Source organism: Calypte anna, chromosome 5 (genome assembly GCF_003957555.1).
Source record: "Calypte anna isolate BGI_N300 chromosome 5, bCalAnn1_v1.p, whole genome shotgun sequence".
In the NCBI taxonomy this organism is placed as follows: domain Eukaryota; kingdom Metazoa; phylum Chordata; class Aves; order Apodiformes; family Trochilidae; genus Calypte; species Calypte anna.
In genome coordinates this window covers 12088348-12102784 of record NC_044250.1, presented here as the reverse complement: position 1 = coordinate 12102784, position 14437 = coordinate 12088348, and the positions used below count along the sequence as shown (strand labels likewise).

The window sequence follows — 14437 nt, the reverse complement described above, 5'->3', positions numbered from 1 at the left end:
TCAGTGACCAGGGTAGAGACATAAAGGAACTTCAGGGTAGAGACCAAGTTCCTGGTAGGTTATGGGGTCAGGACTGGCGTTTGTCTCCACTGACCTGGCTGAACCCACTGCTTTTTCCACTTTTTGGCCATCAGCCACTCTTTCCAAAGGCAGTTTTTCTGCTGTGTGGCAGGGAGGCTTAAAAATAAAGAGGTAAATAAATGCAGGGAAAGAAGTTGACAGCATATTTTTGTTAATGTGTTTCTAACTCTGTAAACTCGCAAGTTGTGATACTGTGAACACACAGGGGAGAAATCCCTGAGTCCCTGTGTATGATCTTGTACCGGGGAGCACAACTCTGCTCCTGCACACAGCCAGGAGCATCCTCAAGAGTGTAGGGAGAGGAAAGGACAGGAGAGAATGGCCTGCGATTCTGTCACGTTCTGGGAAATCGGTTATGAAAAAAATAACGTGACAGTCCAGTCATGTTAGAATCGATCTGCTGGAGAAGCATTCGTTCACTTTCCACATGGGCTCTGTAATGTTTTCCTGCAGATTTTTCCTCTCCAGCTCCAGGATCCTGTGTGAGGCTCCTGCAGGCACCGGCTCTCCAGCCATGGGTGTCAGCTCTGACCTTCCCTTGCCCCTCAGCTTGAGGAATGCAGCTAAGAGAGCTTTCAGAGAGCTGAATTTCTTGTTTATTATTACTTTTTTTCCACAGATTTCAGCCCTCTCTAGAGGCCGCGGCCTGGCTGCCAGGCCTGAGGGGTGCAAATGGCGCCCAGCCCAGCGCTCTTTGCATTCTCCGGTGGCAGTGACAAAACCGAAGCGTTTATTCGACCTCCCCCTCGCAGACCCATTCGAAGGAACACTTCGAAAGGGTTGGTTGGGTTGGGTTGGGTTGGGTTGGGTTGGGCTCGGTTCCGTTCCGTTCGGTGCCGCCCCGCCTTTCCCTGGCGCACTCCGGGCCCTGCCCTGTGGGAGGCGCGGCCGCCGCGGTGCGGGGCGGGCGGAGCGCGCGGGGTCTGCCGGGAGCCGCCATGGCGCTGTCGGAGGATGCGCTGCGGAAGCAGCTGGGGAAGGTGCGGTGCGGGAGGGGCTGGGGGGCACCGGGGCTGCGGGGGGGGAATCCCGCTCGGTCAGGCGGGGCGGAGGGGACGGGGAGTGCGGTTGCGGGCGGGATGGGTGAGAGACGCCGTCCCCGCCTTCCCCCGGGCGCCGTTCCTGCGGCTCAGCCGGCGGGGCGGGGGGGGGGGGTGAGGGGCAGCGGTGCCGTTCCCCGCCCCGGGCTGGAGCGTTCCGCTGCCTCGCCCGTGGTTGTGCCACGGACACGGTCACCCGTGGGGAAAGCTGCCAGTGTGCCGCCTGCTTGGTTTTTTTGGGATTTTTGGTGACAATCCCTGCGTTAGTGTCTCTGATAGATTTTTGTAGCATCTCTCTGAGGTAAAAAAGGCTTCAATTCCCTTGCGGGAAGCAGGGGAACGCCTGCCTCAGCTTCGGTGGTGCCAAACGATTGTGGGTGTGCAAGGGGAAAGGTCCCTCTCGGACTCACCTCATCCATCTCCTGATCTTCAGAAAAGAACAAAACCACTCCCGGAATCCCTCATTTTGCATTAGGAAGGGGGCCAGGTGGGGAAAGGCGGCTTTGATTTCACAGCCAGATGTACCAACACTTCTGAAAATGTGTTCAGTCTCCTAAGTTGACCACCTTTGATTTATCTACGTTATTTTTTTAATTTTTTTTTTTACTGCTTAAGCCTGCAGTATCCTGTAAGGTTGAGCTGTTTGAAAGGCATTTCTTTTTAGCAGCTTTGTGTTTTCTTGTACAGAGGGGACAATAGTTGCACCTCCCCGCAGCTGTGCTGCTGTTTCTGGTGGGTTCCTTCCTGAAGAGAATGTAGATTTTTAGCTGCTACTGCCTGACAAGTGTTCCAGAGCAGGGAGCAGCCCTGGCACCCCTGGGTCTGCTTAGGTGAGGGCTCCAGGACAGCTCCAGACTTCCTAAATGGGAAGCAGATGCTCTGACCTAGGCACTTGGAAGATATTCTCCTTAACTTTAAGATGTGGGAGGATGCAAATCTCTTGGGAGCTCAGGTATGGTGCTGGTCATGGACAATCTAAACCAAGGAGCATTTTTTCATTCTTGCTGATCTTTCAGATCACATTTCAAGCTTTGCTGCTTCTGTGAGTACGTGTTGTCTGCAGGCAGGAAAGTGGGATGCATTGTTGTGTTTGAATTGTCTCGGCTCTCAAGCTTAAACATGCAGAAAATTTCCCAAAGGCTAATTACTTACACATTTAATATGTTTGTGGTAATCAACGTCTCATGAAACTTCTAAAATGTGTGCAGGTGGATCTGAGTTTCTAGTAGTAATTGTGCCAGTAATAAGACAGCTTTTTTTGGAGAGATTTCTACTTTCATACTGGTTTTAATTATTGTGTGCAGAGGAGACTAAATTTTATTAAGCTTCTGCTCACACAGCTGTATATGGTATATGAGGGGTGGTGTTCAGAATTCCAGCTCTAATGAGGCAACAGCAGACCTAAGATTGCTTTTAAATTTAGTTTTTTCTATCAATTTTTTCACAATTTATTTCACACCAAAATAGCTATAATGCTACAAGCAATCACTACATTCTCCTCTTGTGTTCCTGCCTTCCCCTTCGTTCCTTTTCCCTATCTCTGGTAATGAAAAAAGAAACTTTTGATATAAAACAATTTTTTTACTGATTTTTTTTTTATTATTTTTTCTCCTCCCTCCCCAGTATAAGTTCAGAGACCTGACCATAGAAGAAATGAAGAATGTTAACAAGATCTACCCAAACTTCACATTCTCCATTAACACCTACAGTAAGAAGTGATAGAGTTACTTTGAAGTAATTGTGATTCTTACCTGCCAGGGATTCAGACTGTGTGTGATAGAATCTGAATAGTGTGAATCTCTTTCAGTTTGTTTCCTATCTTTATTTTGTCTTGCAGTAAAATTTCTCATGCCATGTGTCTATTTTTGAAAGCTCTTCCAAGAATACATTTATATAAAAACCTAAGTGACTCATTTACATAATTACATTTAATTTAGCTTCTCAGTAATTACCTAAGACTGGTGTTCTTTAACATTCTTTGTATGTAACAACATTTTCCCCATATCCCACAACTGTATTAAAAGTGTTTTGATGTCTTTAGCTTATCAAGTGAAACTTCCAGAATCCCTCACCCTGAAAGTTCCCCCCTTGATGGAAAGTTCCTAAGTACCAGAATTACACAGGATGGGAGATTTTCAGACTAATAAAATTTTAATTAAGATGCCATTAAGGAATTATCTCAAAGGGGGAGGGGGCAATCTTAATAACATTTTAGCCTTGTTTCTTTCAGGGGCAGTGTATTGGATTTCTAAAGCAAAATCAGCATTGTATATTGGTAGTTGGGACTTGGATTGCTCTGCAAGATTGGAAAGGTTTTATTGTTACTACTTTTAAAAATCATATTTTTAATTTCAGCCTTCAAGGATGGATCCCAGAAGGACCTCCTGAATTTTAGTGGTACTGTTCCAGTGAAATATGGTAAATTTAAGTCAAATATAATTTCCTTACCAGTTACAGTATTTCCTTACTAGTTATAAAATACGTTGAGTACCATCTCTTCACAACATGCTGTGCAGCTTCTTTAAAGGTGGCTAAAAATGATTTTGCATGAATTAACAAAAGCCACTTCTGCATAAACAAGTGCTTTCATTTGATGTGAAATAAAGTGGTATTAAATAAGTGGTTAACTATTAAAAAATCACGTAGTTTGAGACTGTGTAGGCAAACTCTGGATCTGCTGGAGGCTGCCTGAACTTTGCAAGCCCTCTGCTTGTACAGGCAGTGTCCACAAATCACTAGTAGGCAAGTTATATTTTTGTTACTTAAAGCCTTTGAAGTCTGAGGTAAACCTCTGAAGAGGAGAAGCCTCTTTGCATCAATTGTTGAGTCTTAAAATAAGTATGAAATGAGGAGATGTAAGAGATTTCTGTGCCTAGAAAAGGGGAGGTGTTGGCTGATAGGATAGCCTGGGACACAAACCAGATCTTTATATTAAGCAAGGCACAACAGGTAGCAGACAAGTCTGCTTTTATTAACAAGGCTAAAGAACATAAATACTTTCCAGTGTGACTCTAGAAAGTGATCTGCCAGGTTTTTTTTTCTTTCTTGTTATGTTTTGTTTTCTTTGTTGGATCACATGCACAAATGCCACTTTTTTAGTGCCAGTGCAGGCATTAGCAGTGACTTTTGTTCTGTGTTGGACAGGTAATTCCTATAACATACCAATTCATCTGTGGATTCTGGATTCTCATCCCTTTGCTCCCCCCATTTGCTACTTGAAGCCAACCATGAACATGGGCATTGCAGTGGGGAAGCACGTGGATGCCCATGGCAGGATTTATTTGCCCTACCTGCAGAACTGGAGCCATGTAAGAGCTGGAATGACTGACAGGGGAGGGAAGTATTTGGGAATAAAACATAGTTTCATAGATCAGTGAAGAGGAGTGGGTGGGGTTTGAGACTTTTAATTTTCTGATTTTTTGTTAAATATGTAATGATTATGGAATGAGAAGCAGAATGTTAGATTTCTTGAAATTAGAGCTTTCAGCCTGATGTGATTGTAAAGCAATTAATAAGCAGTTGTAAGGAGACTTATTTTAGGTTGAAGGAAAAAAAAAAGCCTTTATAAAATAGTACAAGCCTCATGTGAATCCTTTGATACTTTTTTCTTTGTTGCTGTAAATAATGAACAAGGATACCAGATCAAATGAGCATCCCTCAAAAAAGTTCAGTGGAATTTCCTACCTTTTGGGTGTGGCTCTTTCAGCAGAACTCTGAAACTTTATCATAGAGATTCAGAAGCCAGTGCTGTTGCTAAATGATTTTATGCACTGCATTAAACAACTTGCTTAAAATGTGACTGCCAGGCCAGTAAAAATGATTTAATGAATGCTAGTTTTCTGAAAAAGATGGGATGTATTTTTCAGTGTTGATCTAGAAATTCTAAGGCTTTTCCTTACCTTTAGTGTCTATTTATGTGTTAGAGGTGTCAGTATTTGTAATCTGATTAAATTTGGTATAGCTATGGTTCTTTATGAAAACTGCAGTAGTTGATACCATTAAATGAAATGGCTTGTCAACTCTTTTTCTTCTGTATTGTTATATTTCAGCCAAAATCAACTGTCATTGGATTAATCAAGGAAATGATTGCAAAATTTGAGGAAGAGCTCCCTTTATATTCACTGTCACCTCTGGATGCAGCCAGACAATCAGAACTTCTCTCCTACATTGCAAATATTACTGAAGGTGTGGATGTTTTCATATATTTGCTTGTAATGTTCCTACATCCTATCTGTTCATATCCTACAAATACCTGTTTTATTTATTGTTATTACTTGGTATCACAAAGATGTCTGCACAGTTTTAATATCTGATTTTTTGGTGTTTTCTCTGTACACTCAAAAGTGCCTCTTTTTGAACCACGAGCTCATGTTTTCTTTATTTGAATAAGCAGCTATTTTGGATGTTTGCATTTTAGCCTACTGAAGGATGCTGTAGACTTGGTACTACTAATTTGCTGGAAATACTGCAGCAAAACTCTCTGTGGGATGTGCAAGGGAAATGTGATTTCTTTGTAAAGAACCTGATAACAGCATCCACAGTCACTGTCTCAGATCTCATTCATTTTCACCCTCACATCCACAGTCAGAAGCCCCTCCAGCCACAGTCACTGGTGTGCAGCAGGCAGACATACCATGTCTCTTGGGTTCTTCTTCAGAGGTGACAAGCTGATTTTGGACTTGCCTTTTACACCATTTGAGAGTGGATGCCCTTTGGCTTTTTTGCCTCCATATTTTTATCTCACCTGTTGTAGGTTTTGGACAGAATTCCTGAATTTCACATTTCTCATGTTTTCTTAATCTGGATGTTTTATGGCTCCAGTCCCATTGTTCTTCATCCTGACACATTGCTTTAGGTCATCCTTTTCTTCTTAATTAGTGAAATCACAGATGCTGATCTGTGGCAGCTGGGGCAAACCTTTCCCTTTAACCCTTTTCTGCTGTTTCTTTTGCTAACTCTGTACACACACAGTACACCTGGGAGCACAAGTGTGTGTGCAAATTACACATTTCTAGTCAAACAATGTTTGTTATGAATTTCTGCATTGCAGTCAGTGAGGATTGTTATGTTACCAGTAGCATTGGCTAAACAGCCTCAGATTGCCACATTTTAATCAAAATCCACTTTGTGTTTTCAAAATACAGAACATTTTACATAGCATATATAGACACCTGGCACAGTAGCAAGGAGGGTATTGTTTGTATGGTCTTGGTGTCAGCTTCTTCACATTGTTACACTCTTCTGCTTAGTGAAAAAACATTCCTACCCAGAGAGGAATATTTGTGTTTTAAACCTTGCAAGTTTTGATGAATTTTCTGTTGTTAGGCTTGACTGCTGTTTTGAATAAATTTATGTAATTTGGATTAATTCTGGCACAACAGTGATCCTTTATGAAGCAGCAATACTTGTATTGATGCAGCGTGGACTGGCACTTAAGTTTGTGGCTCTTTTTAATTGTAGGAGACACTGACATGAAATCCAAGAGTAAAATTTGTGGTGGCAAATATGAAGGATGTTTTAACAAGATTACTGTTGTTGGGGCTGGAGATCTTGGCATTGCATGTGTGCTAGCTGTTGCAGCAAAGGTATGTAATTATTATAAATAACAGACCTGATTAATCAAGTTCCAACCTAGTTCTTAGTTCCCAACATGTAGAAATAACTCAGTGTCACTGCTTATGTAATTTGCTCTTCAGTTAACTTAGAGACTAAAGTGTTAGTTACTACCTGGTTTTTTGTTGGGTTTTTATATACAGAGGGTTGAATATTAAATTCATCTATTTTGAAAGTCCTTAGTTAAAGAATTCTTGCCTGAGGGGTGGCTTTTTACAACTATGACCTGCTAGTCCCTTGGAAAGGGATAGCCCTTAGCTGGTCTGTAGCTCATGACAGCTGTATGCCCAGACACAACAGTAACTTCAACATCTACAGCTTCCCAGAGATGTGTTTTTGAGTTTTTTGTTTGTTTTGTAATAAATCAATTCCAGTTAGCCCCAAAAGTAAATTATTTTTCCTGTGATTTGACAATAATTCTGGCCCGTAAATCTATTTGGTTTATACACAGTACAACAAAACACAGAATTGGAGGAATACTGGGGTTTACTCCTCACCCCCACCAGAACAAGTTTTGATTTGTTATATTGCTCATCTGCACTATTTGTATTCACACAGGGTGCTGCAGACAAGGTGGTTCTTCTGGACCTTTCTGAAGGTGCAGCAAAAGGAGGGACCATGGACCTGGAGATCTTTGCTCTGCCAAATGTGGAGATCAGCAAAGGTATCAGATGTTGCTGGAATGGGAGAGGGTGCTGTGCTGTGTCTTTGTGCTTGTGTTTTAGTGAGAGCAGGGCACCTGGGCAGCTACAAAGGCACTGGCTATATGTTTAAGAAGATATTGTCTTTAATGTTTTTTTTTTGTTTCTCTTCATCTTTTCAGGGCAAAATTGGGAAGGGAAGACTCAGCAAAACTTGCATTGATTTTTCTTTCAGGCTTTTTTCATTCTGTTTATAGAAGTAGAGGTGTGTGAGTTTGTACTTGCAGGGTAGGAGGCTACTGCTGAAGTTGGACTCAGAGAAACAGGGAAAAGGCAAACCAGTACTTCAGTGTCATGGGTGGAGAGAGGGAAGGAAGGGGGAAAAATATATAGATAAAAGGGAATTAGAGAGAACTGTGAGAGCAGTGTTAAAAAGTCAGATAAATGTAAGTTTTCAAGTTCCTCCAATCCATTGATGTTTATGAAACATGCACAGAGTTCTTAATAGCCAATTGTTCTTAATCACTATCACTGCATATTAAAACTAGTATTTAACAATCTTGGCCTCAATTAATTTTGAGCCTACAAGTCAACAGAGACAGTGCTGTGTCCCCATAAGAAGTGGTGCTGGCTCCAGTCTTTGATGGTCTTAGTTGCAGATGTGGGGGTGATGCAGCTTGAAAGCTTTTCCACAGGGGAGGATGGAACTGAATTAAACAACTTCCCCATTTCTCCTTGCTTGCCTGGGGTGATTTTATGTTCTTTGTGCCTTCTGCAAGATGAAATGTGGGGCCTTCTTGTACTTCTACTGTAGTATATCTTACTTCAGGGGCAGGGACTTGTTCTGGTTCCACCAGGCATCTTATCTGCTTATTCTGCACCTGACATTGCCTGCTCTACATCCTTTGATCTTATCTTGCAGGTTTTACTGGCACCACATTTTTTCCTGAGCCATGGTTGTGCAGCCCTGTCACAAGCCTCTGTTTCTGCCTTTGTGGTTACCTGTTACAGATTTACATTTAGCCATGACAGAAAAAGCCTGTATGTTGCTGCTGTCAGTACTGTTATATGCTTATACCCTGACACCTCTTTTTTTAGTATGCTTATATGTAAGTTTGGGGCAAGCTGGTATTAACTGTGTCTTCCTTAATATGCTTCCAATTTGTCAGAGCACTTGGCCTCTGCTTTGGCTGTTTCCAGAAGTGGTGTGACACTCAAATTACCTTGTTTCTGTGTTCAGTCTGGTCACTTGTATGGTACTCAGAGTTATCTACTCAAGACTTAAGAATTTCTGCAGTGAATGTAGTTGTTTGTTTTCTTGGACTGATAAGTACATGTCTTTGAGTTTGTAAATGGACTTTTGGAACACTTTTAATGAGCTATAAGGTCACTTGATTGAGGTATAAGGGCAAAAATAAGGTCAAAAATCAGAAACCTCAGATAAGAGTAGAAGTCTTTCCCCTTCTTTAAAAACTGGAATAAAAATGAAGGAGACTTTTCATGTATTTTTTTTTCTCTACCTTGTGAAGATGATTTGGAAAAGCTTATATTTCAACCCAATCTAGATGTTTTCTCGTCTCTGTTCTGTAAGCTTGGACAAATTGCAGTCTGCCTCCTGTGTTTGCCAGCCATGAAATTGGAAAAGTAGTTCTGTGGGAGAGCTGTGTTTTCCAGGTGCTGTGAAAGCACCCCAGGTTCCACACTGGGGAATATGGGAGGAGATAGGAAGGGAAGAATCCCTAACTAACTAACCTGGATGCTGCAGTTCAGCCTTTAGAATGGATCTTTGGTTTGTACCCAAAACTTGATAGAATGGCATAATTTTTAAAACTATGTTTTATCTGTGTTTTCAGATTTTTCTGCTTCAGCTGATTCAAAAGTTGTGATACTTACAGTTAATTCTCTGGGTAATGCTCAGACTTACCTTGATGTCATACAAAGCAACGTGGATTTGTTTGGAGGAATTATCCCAGCAATATCCCACTACAGTCAGAATGCTGTTCTCCTTGTTGCTTCTCATCCAGGTATGTGGAATTTCACCCTAGGTTCTGTCCCTCAGCTGGCTTCCTCTTTGGCCTCTTTTAAAAACATTACTGCCATATGCACCCACTCAGGCAAAATTGTTTGCTACTCTGAAAGATGTTTTCCCTTTCAGCTTTGAGCAGGACACTGTCTTTGAGGGTATTTTCTTTACTGTTACCAAGATAAAAGAAAATAGTATGCTTTGTTTTGTATGAAAGGTATGTACTTATGTTTCTGTGCATAGTTTCCACCTGACTGTATCTCCAAGATAAGCATCCACTGGCTGTTGTCTTGTGAGCTGTGAGTTCCATGTATACATTTCTCCTGTGCAGTAAGGATAGATGCATGTGTGCTATGTGCTGTGTGATCAGACTCACACACTACTAATAAACCTCGTGGAGTGTTGAGAGTAAATATTGCAGCTCTGGCAAGTTTAAATCTGTTGGGTCATTAATACAGTGAGCTAAGACAAAAAATGCTCCTGAAAAAGTAAAGAAGTACATGTGAGCCTCTCTGTCCTGTGAGCACACTGAAGAAAGCCCTTTTCTGGTTCTCTGGTGCTTCTTACCCTTCTGTCACTCAGAGCTGTGGAGGTGGAGAAAAGAGGGCTTGCCAAATGGAAGGAAATTAACCACTGGCTGAATTAAATTTAGAAGCATGTGAGATTTTTGATAGAGGGAGGCAACTCATTCTGAAGTTTCACTTCTCCTAAAACTTTACTTGGGCTGTTAATTTCCTTCACCTCATTTATAGGTTGGAATAAGCTCCTGCTGTGTTCTTACATACTTACACCTTTTCTAAAGAAAACAGCTTGGTGTACTGAGTTTTTTTGTAGTTTGCAGTCATGTTGAATTTTGAGTTGTCCTTCATTTTCAACCTATTTTTCTTTCACCTATAGTTGAAGTAATGACATACGTGTCATGGAAGCTGAGTGCATTTCCCCAAAACAGAGTTATTGGAGTAGGTGCCAGCCTAGATACTGAGAGATTCCAGTACATACTGACAAACCTTCTGAAAGCACAGCTGCTGGCAAAAGATGCTTGGATTGTTGGTGAACAAGGTGAAGACAAAGGTAAAGTGATAACTTTGCTATGACCAGGAGTATATCATACCCTAGCAGTGCTTTAGTGAGAGGGAAATAAGGTAATGGTAAGTAGGGTAGTAGATTTCCCTAATAATGGTTCTAAATAATAAAATAATAAAATAATACAGTTTTGGTGCATGCCCCCAGCTGTAGACCTGGAGTGGTACCAAAAGCACTTGGAATTTGTCACAATAAAAAAATAAACATAGAAAATACAACCTGAAATGCTTTTTATTTGCTATAACCATACAGGTTAGAGGGACAGAAAGAGAAAGGAAATGTGTTATAGTATATGGAAGGTTACCAGTGATGATACAATTATTACATATTAATTTATAAGCAGTCTCTGTGGCCAGGTGCTGTTACAGAGTTTATTTCCACGGTCCAGGGAATCTTGGAAGGAATCATCAGCTATATTTGGGCTGTTGTAAGAGAAGAAAAGTTTTAATTTACTTAATGTTTCTTTTCTGCTCCCCACCTTATCTGGGGATCTATTTTAGACACTGTTTATATGTGTATTTAAATGTTGGTTGTTTCTGTTTAGTACCAGCATGGACCAGCTGTAATTTATTTGCAAATCAAACTGAAGCAATGACTGCTCGTAACCTAAGGGAAAAGGTGGCTAACAGGTAATAAATACCATTATAACCTGATTTTTTTTTTTATTCATGTTTGGGCACTCAGTGTTTGCAGAATTTTTTTTCCTTCAGCTCTTTCTGAAGGGGATGAAATTTGCTCTGAAATGCTCACACACTGAGTTTATAGGAAATTGTACACCTGAGTGACATTCACTGTCACACGTGTGTGTGTGCCCACTGCTTTTCTGAAGCTGTCAGTAATGGGCCTGTGACAATCCAAGGACAAGAGAAGCTTTGCAGAATATAGACCAGAATATTGGAGCTGCCAGTTCCATTGTTTTGTGTTTTTTAAAAATCATAGATGAGCTTCTGACACAATTTTCTCAGAGCTTGTGTGGAAGCAGTTTACTTCAGAGCAGTGTACACATTTGCATCTACTTACCCAATTTAATTAGCCACATATCAGTTGCACCTCTTGGCAGAGGAAAGAATTGTTCAGAGTGTGTGTAAGATATACATAAAGAAATCCCTTAGAGCAAATCTTAATTCCCTTCTGTTGTTTGCCAAAACCAAGAATCATTTTTCTGCTCTGCACTCTACCTGATCTGGTGCACTTCATCTGTCTTTTGGGTTTTATGTATAAACCAAAACAGGAATGAATAAAATCTAAACACAATTTTTCTCCTTTTTCTGATTATATAGAGCTATGGAAGTTCTAAAGGAAAAAGGGCAGAGGTCTTGGTCTGTTGGGCTCTCAGTTGCTGATTTGACTGACAGTATACTGAGAGATAAAAGAAAAGTTCATTCTGTATCCACTCTGGCAAAGGTAAATCTGTTATTGGTATCGTTATGCTGGCACTGTAATGACATTATTTACACTGAATATGATCATCAGTTTTAGTAGCACAGACATCTCACTATCAGAAACTGCTCTGAAGTGGCAGAACTGTGTTACTTCCTTGCAAAACTTGCTTTCAGTGAGATGCAGGTATAGAGGAGTGAGCAGTCTTTTAAACAGAGTAACTACAGAATGTAAAGTTTTGTCACATAGATTCTAAAAATGAATAAAATCTATGGTGCAAACTTGGAAACGTAGGGATGTCAGCTACATTAAGTTTTTCACAAAATGAATATGGGTTCAAGTGGAGCAGCACTTGAAAAATATGCCCTAGATAGCTCTCTCTGACTGTATTTTTATATTTCTTTTGTTTGGTCCTAAAAGAGTTAATGATAGTTTACTGTCAAGTGTCCCTTTTTGTGGCTGGGTGAACAGCAGAGCTCTGATATATCCATCCTGGGAAACTCCTTCAAGTGTGGCATGGCTCAAGATTTTTTTCATCTGTACAGTAATATTTTACAGTTTTTATACAGAGGATCTAAAATAACTAAAATTTTACCTGTACAAAACGTGGCCTATAACAGAATACCCTTTCTGAATTAAAATTACCAGGTTATTTTGTGTAGTTGCTGGGTTCAGACAGAGCAGAAACAAGGAAGCTGTGTGACAGTTGTCTCTGTGTGTTGTTTCAGGGATGTTGCAATATAAACAGTGAAGTGTTCTTAAGCCTCCCCTGTATTCTTGGAACCAACGGAGTGATTGAAATGGTCAAACTAGAAGAAGATCCACTAGTGCAAGAGAAGCTGCAGAGCTGTGCAGGATCAATTCATGACCTTCAGCAGCAGCTGAAACTGTAAGCAAGCAGGAGGGAAGCCACAGTGTCTGCTCACAGGGTGGACATTTGCTAGGCACAAAGGTTTGCTTGGTATATACACAGGTTTCTATGTAAAACAAGAAGGCTTTTTACTTTACTTTCAAAAAGTGCTTTTCCAGTTTTGGTTTAAATATTTAATACTGCCCTGCACAGTAATTTCTTTTTTTTTTGAAAGGTGCACTTTTGTGAGCCAGACTGAGGTGGGGAAACGTGTAAGAATGCTTTACCTACATTAAGGTGACTTCTGCCTGTTGTTTTTTGTTGCTACTTATAGCTTGCTTCTTGAGTTGTTCTTAGCTCTTTGCACCCCTATTAGGACACAGTCTTGGAGAGCAGCTCACCCAGCTCTGCAGAAGCTCCAGAGCCAAACAGAACTCTTCCTCCTGCTTTTGCAGGGCTGCATCAGTAAATATGGCCAGTAAAGACAGCCACACTCCAGCTCTTCAGAGCACCACGGGCTGCAGGTTGCTGGATCTTTCATTCCTGTCACAGATGCTCTGACATCAGTGTGAGGGGGAAAGCTAAAAGCATGATGTTAGCAGCATCCTGCAAACCCAGAGTATTGGACAGGAATTTCTGTTGTGTGTTTACTGAAATCTGAGACTTGTGGTCATGACTTGTTTGCTCTGGTTTTGTAAGGGTGTTCAGAGGCAGCTGCAGTTCCCAGTACATCTGTGGCACAGCACTGGAGCAGCAGGTGCCCTTCCTGGAAGGGAGGAGCAGAATAAAACCTGACAGTGAAGTAGCACAGGAGTATCTGTGAGGTCAGGCCTGGTTCCAAATCAAGCTGATGTCAGTAAGCTTTGCACCCTCAGCCTGAGGAGGCAAGAGAACCTGTAACCCTGCTCAGGGGAGGCCAGGGGTGCAGTGAAAAGGCAGGAGGTGTATTTGCAGATCAGTAAAGCAGGGGTTTAAGATAGGGGGGTTCTGAGCATTCTGACCTCTTGATTCACTGCTCTGGTACATGGCTGCATTCACCTCAGCACCAGGATGCAGGCAGAGGAGATGTGGGCTCCACTTGTGCAGTGTCAGAATTGGCAAGTGTGACTGCTTTAATAATGGGGAAGCTGTCTAAGCAAAAGCAGGATCTGTGTCAGAGCAAAACCCCAATCCCTTTGTGCCTTCCAGCTGTAGCTCACTAAGAACCAAACTCACAAGGAATTCCGAGCTAATGCAGAGCTCAGAATTAAGATAAAAGCAGAAGGGAAAAAGTCAGTAATGCAGAATTGGTTGTGTTGCTTTTCTTTCACGGAATACTCGGGTTTCCTTCTCGGTGATCAGGAGGGGCAGGAGGGGAGGTGATGGCTGCAGGGACTCAACTTTGGTGCTACCTGAGCAAACCCCACCCCAGCGGGGCAGGACTGAGGGGTGCTCAGCTTTTATTCTCTGACTTTGGGAGAAGCTGCATAAGACCGTGGGTTCCCGTTGTTCTCCAGGGTGCTGTGTTCCATCTGTTGGGCGTTTATTTTCGTGTGAAAACGCCGGGTTTTGGGGTTCTTCGGGGGGCTTTTAGTGACTGTTTTCATTATCAAAAGCCGCAGAGTCTTGCAGAGCTGTCGTGTAGGTTGATGCTTGTGTTATAAAACAACTGATCTTGCCTATTGCGCAGAAATGTCGCTCTGGTGGTGTTTGTGTCGCCTTCATTCACAACTCTGCCCCGCGGAGC

At 41.7% G+C, this 14437-nt stretch overlaps 1 protein-coding gene across 1 annotated transcript; it reads left to right on the top strand.

The window, feature by feature from the left end:
• Positions 1-981: 981 nt before the first annotated feature.
• UEVLD (UEV and lactate/malate dehyrogenase domains) lies at positions 982-14379 on the top strand. Its single transcript, XM_030451420.1, has 12 exons — positions 982-1061; positions 2745-2829; positions 3477-3539; positions 4266-4429; positions 5171-5306; positions 6582-6706; positions 7293-7398; positions 9229-9399; positions 10296-10469; positions 11026-11110; positions 11762-11885; positions 12590-14379. Exons 1-12 carry the CDS (start codon positions 1020-1022, stop codon positions 12752-12754), a joined length of 1440 nt encoding a protein of 479 aa, XP_030307280.1. The 5' UTR covers positions 982-1019; the 3' UTR covers positions 12755-14379.
• Positions 14380-14437: the final 58 nt, after the last annotated feature.

Coding starts and splice junctions, on each gene's coding strand:
- UEVLD (XM_030451420.1), top strand. CDS start 1,020: ATGGCGCTGTCGGAGGATGCGCTGCGGAAGCAGCTGGGGAAG. Junction 3,540..4,265: donor TACTGTTCCAGTGAAATATG/GTAAATTTAAGT, acceptor TGTGTTGGACAG/GTAATTCCTATAACATACCA. Junction 9,400..10,295: donor CCTTGTTGCTTCTCATCCAG/GTATGTGGAATT, acceptor TTTCACCTATAG/TTGAAGTAATGACATACGTG.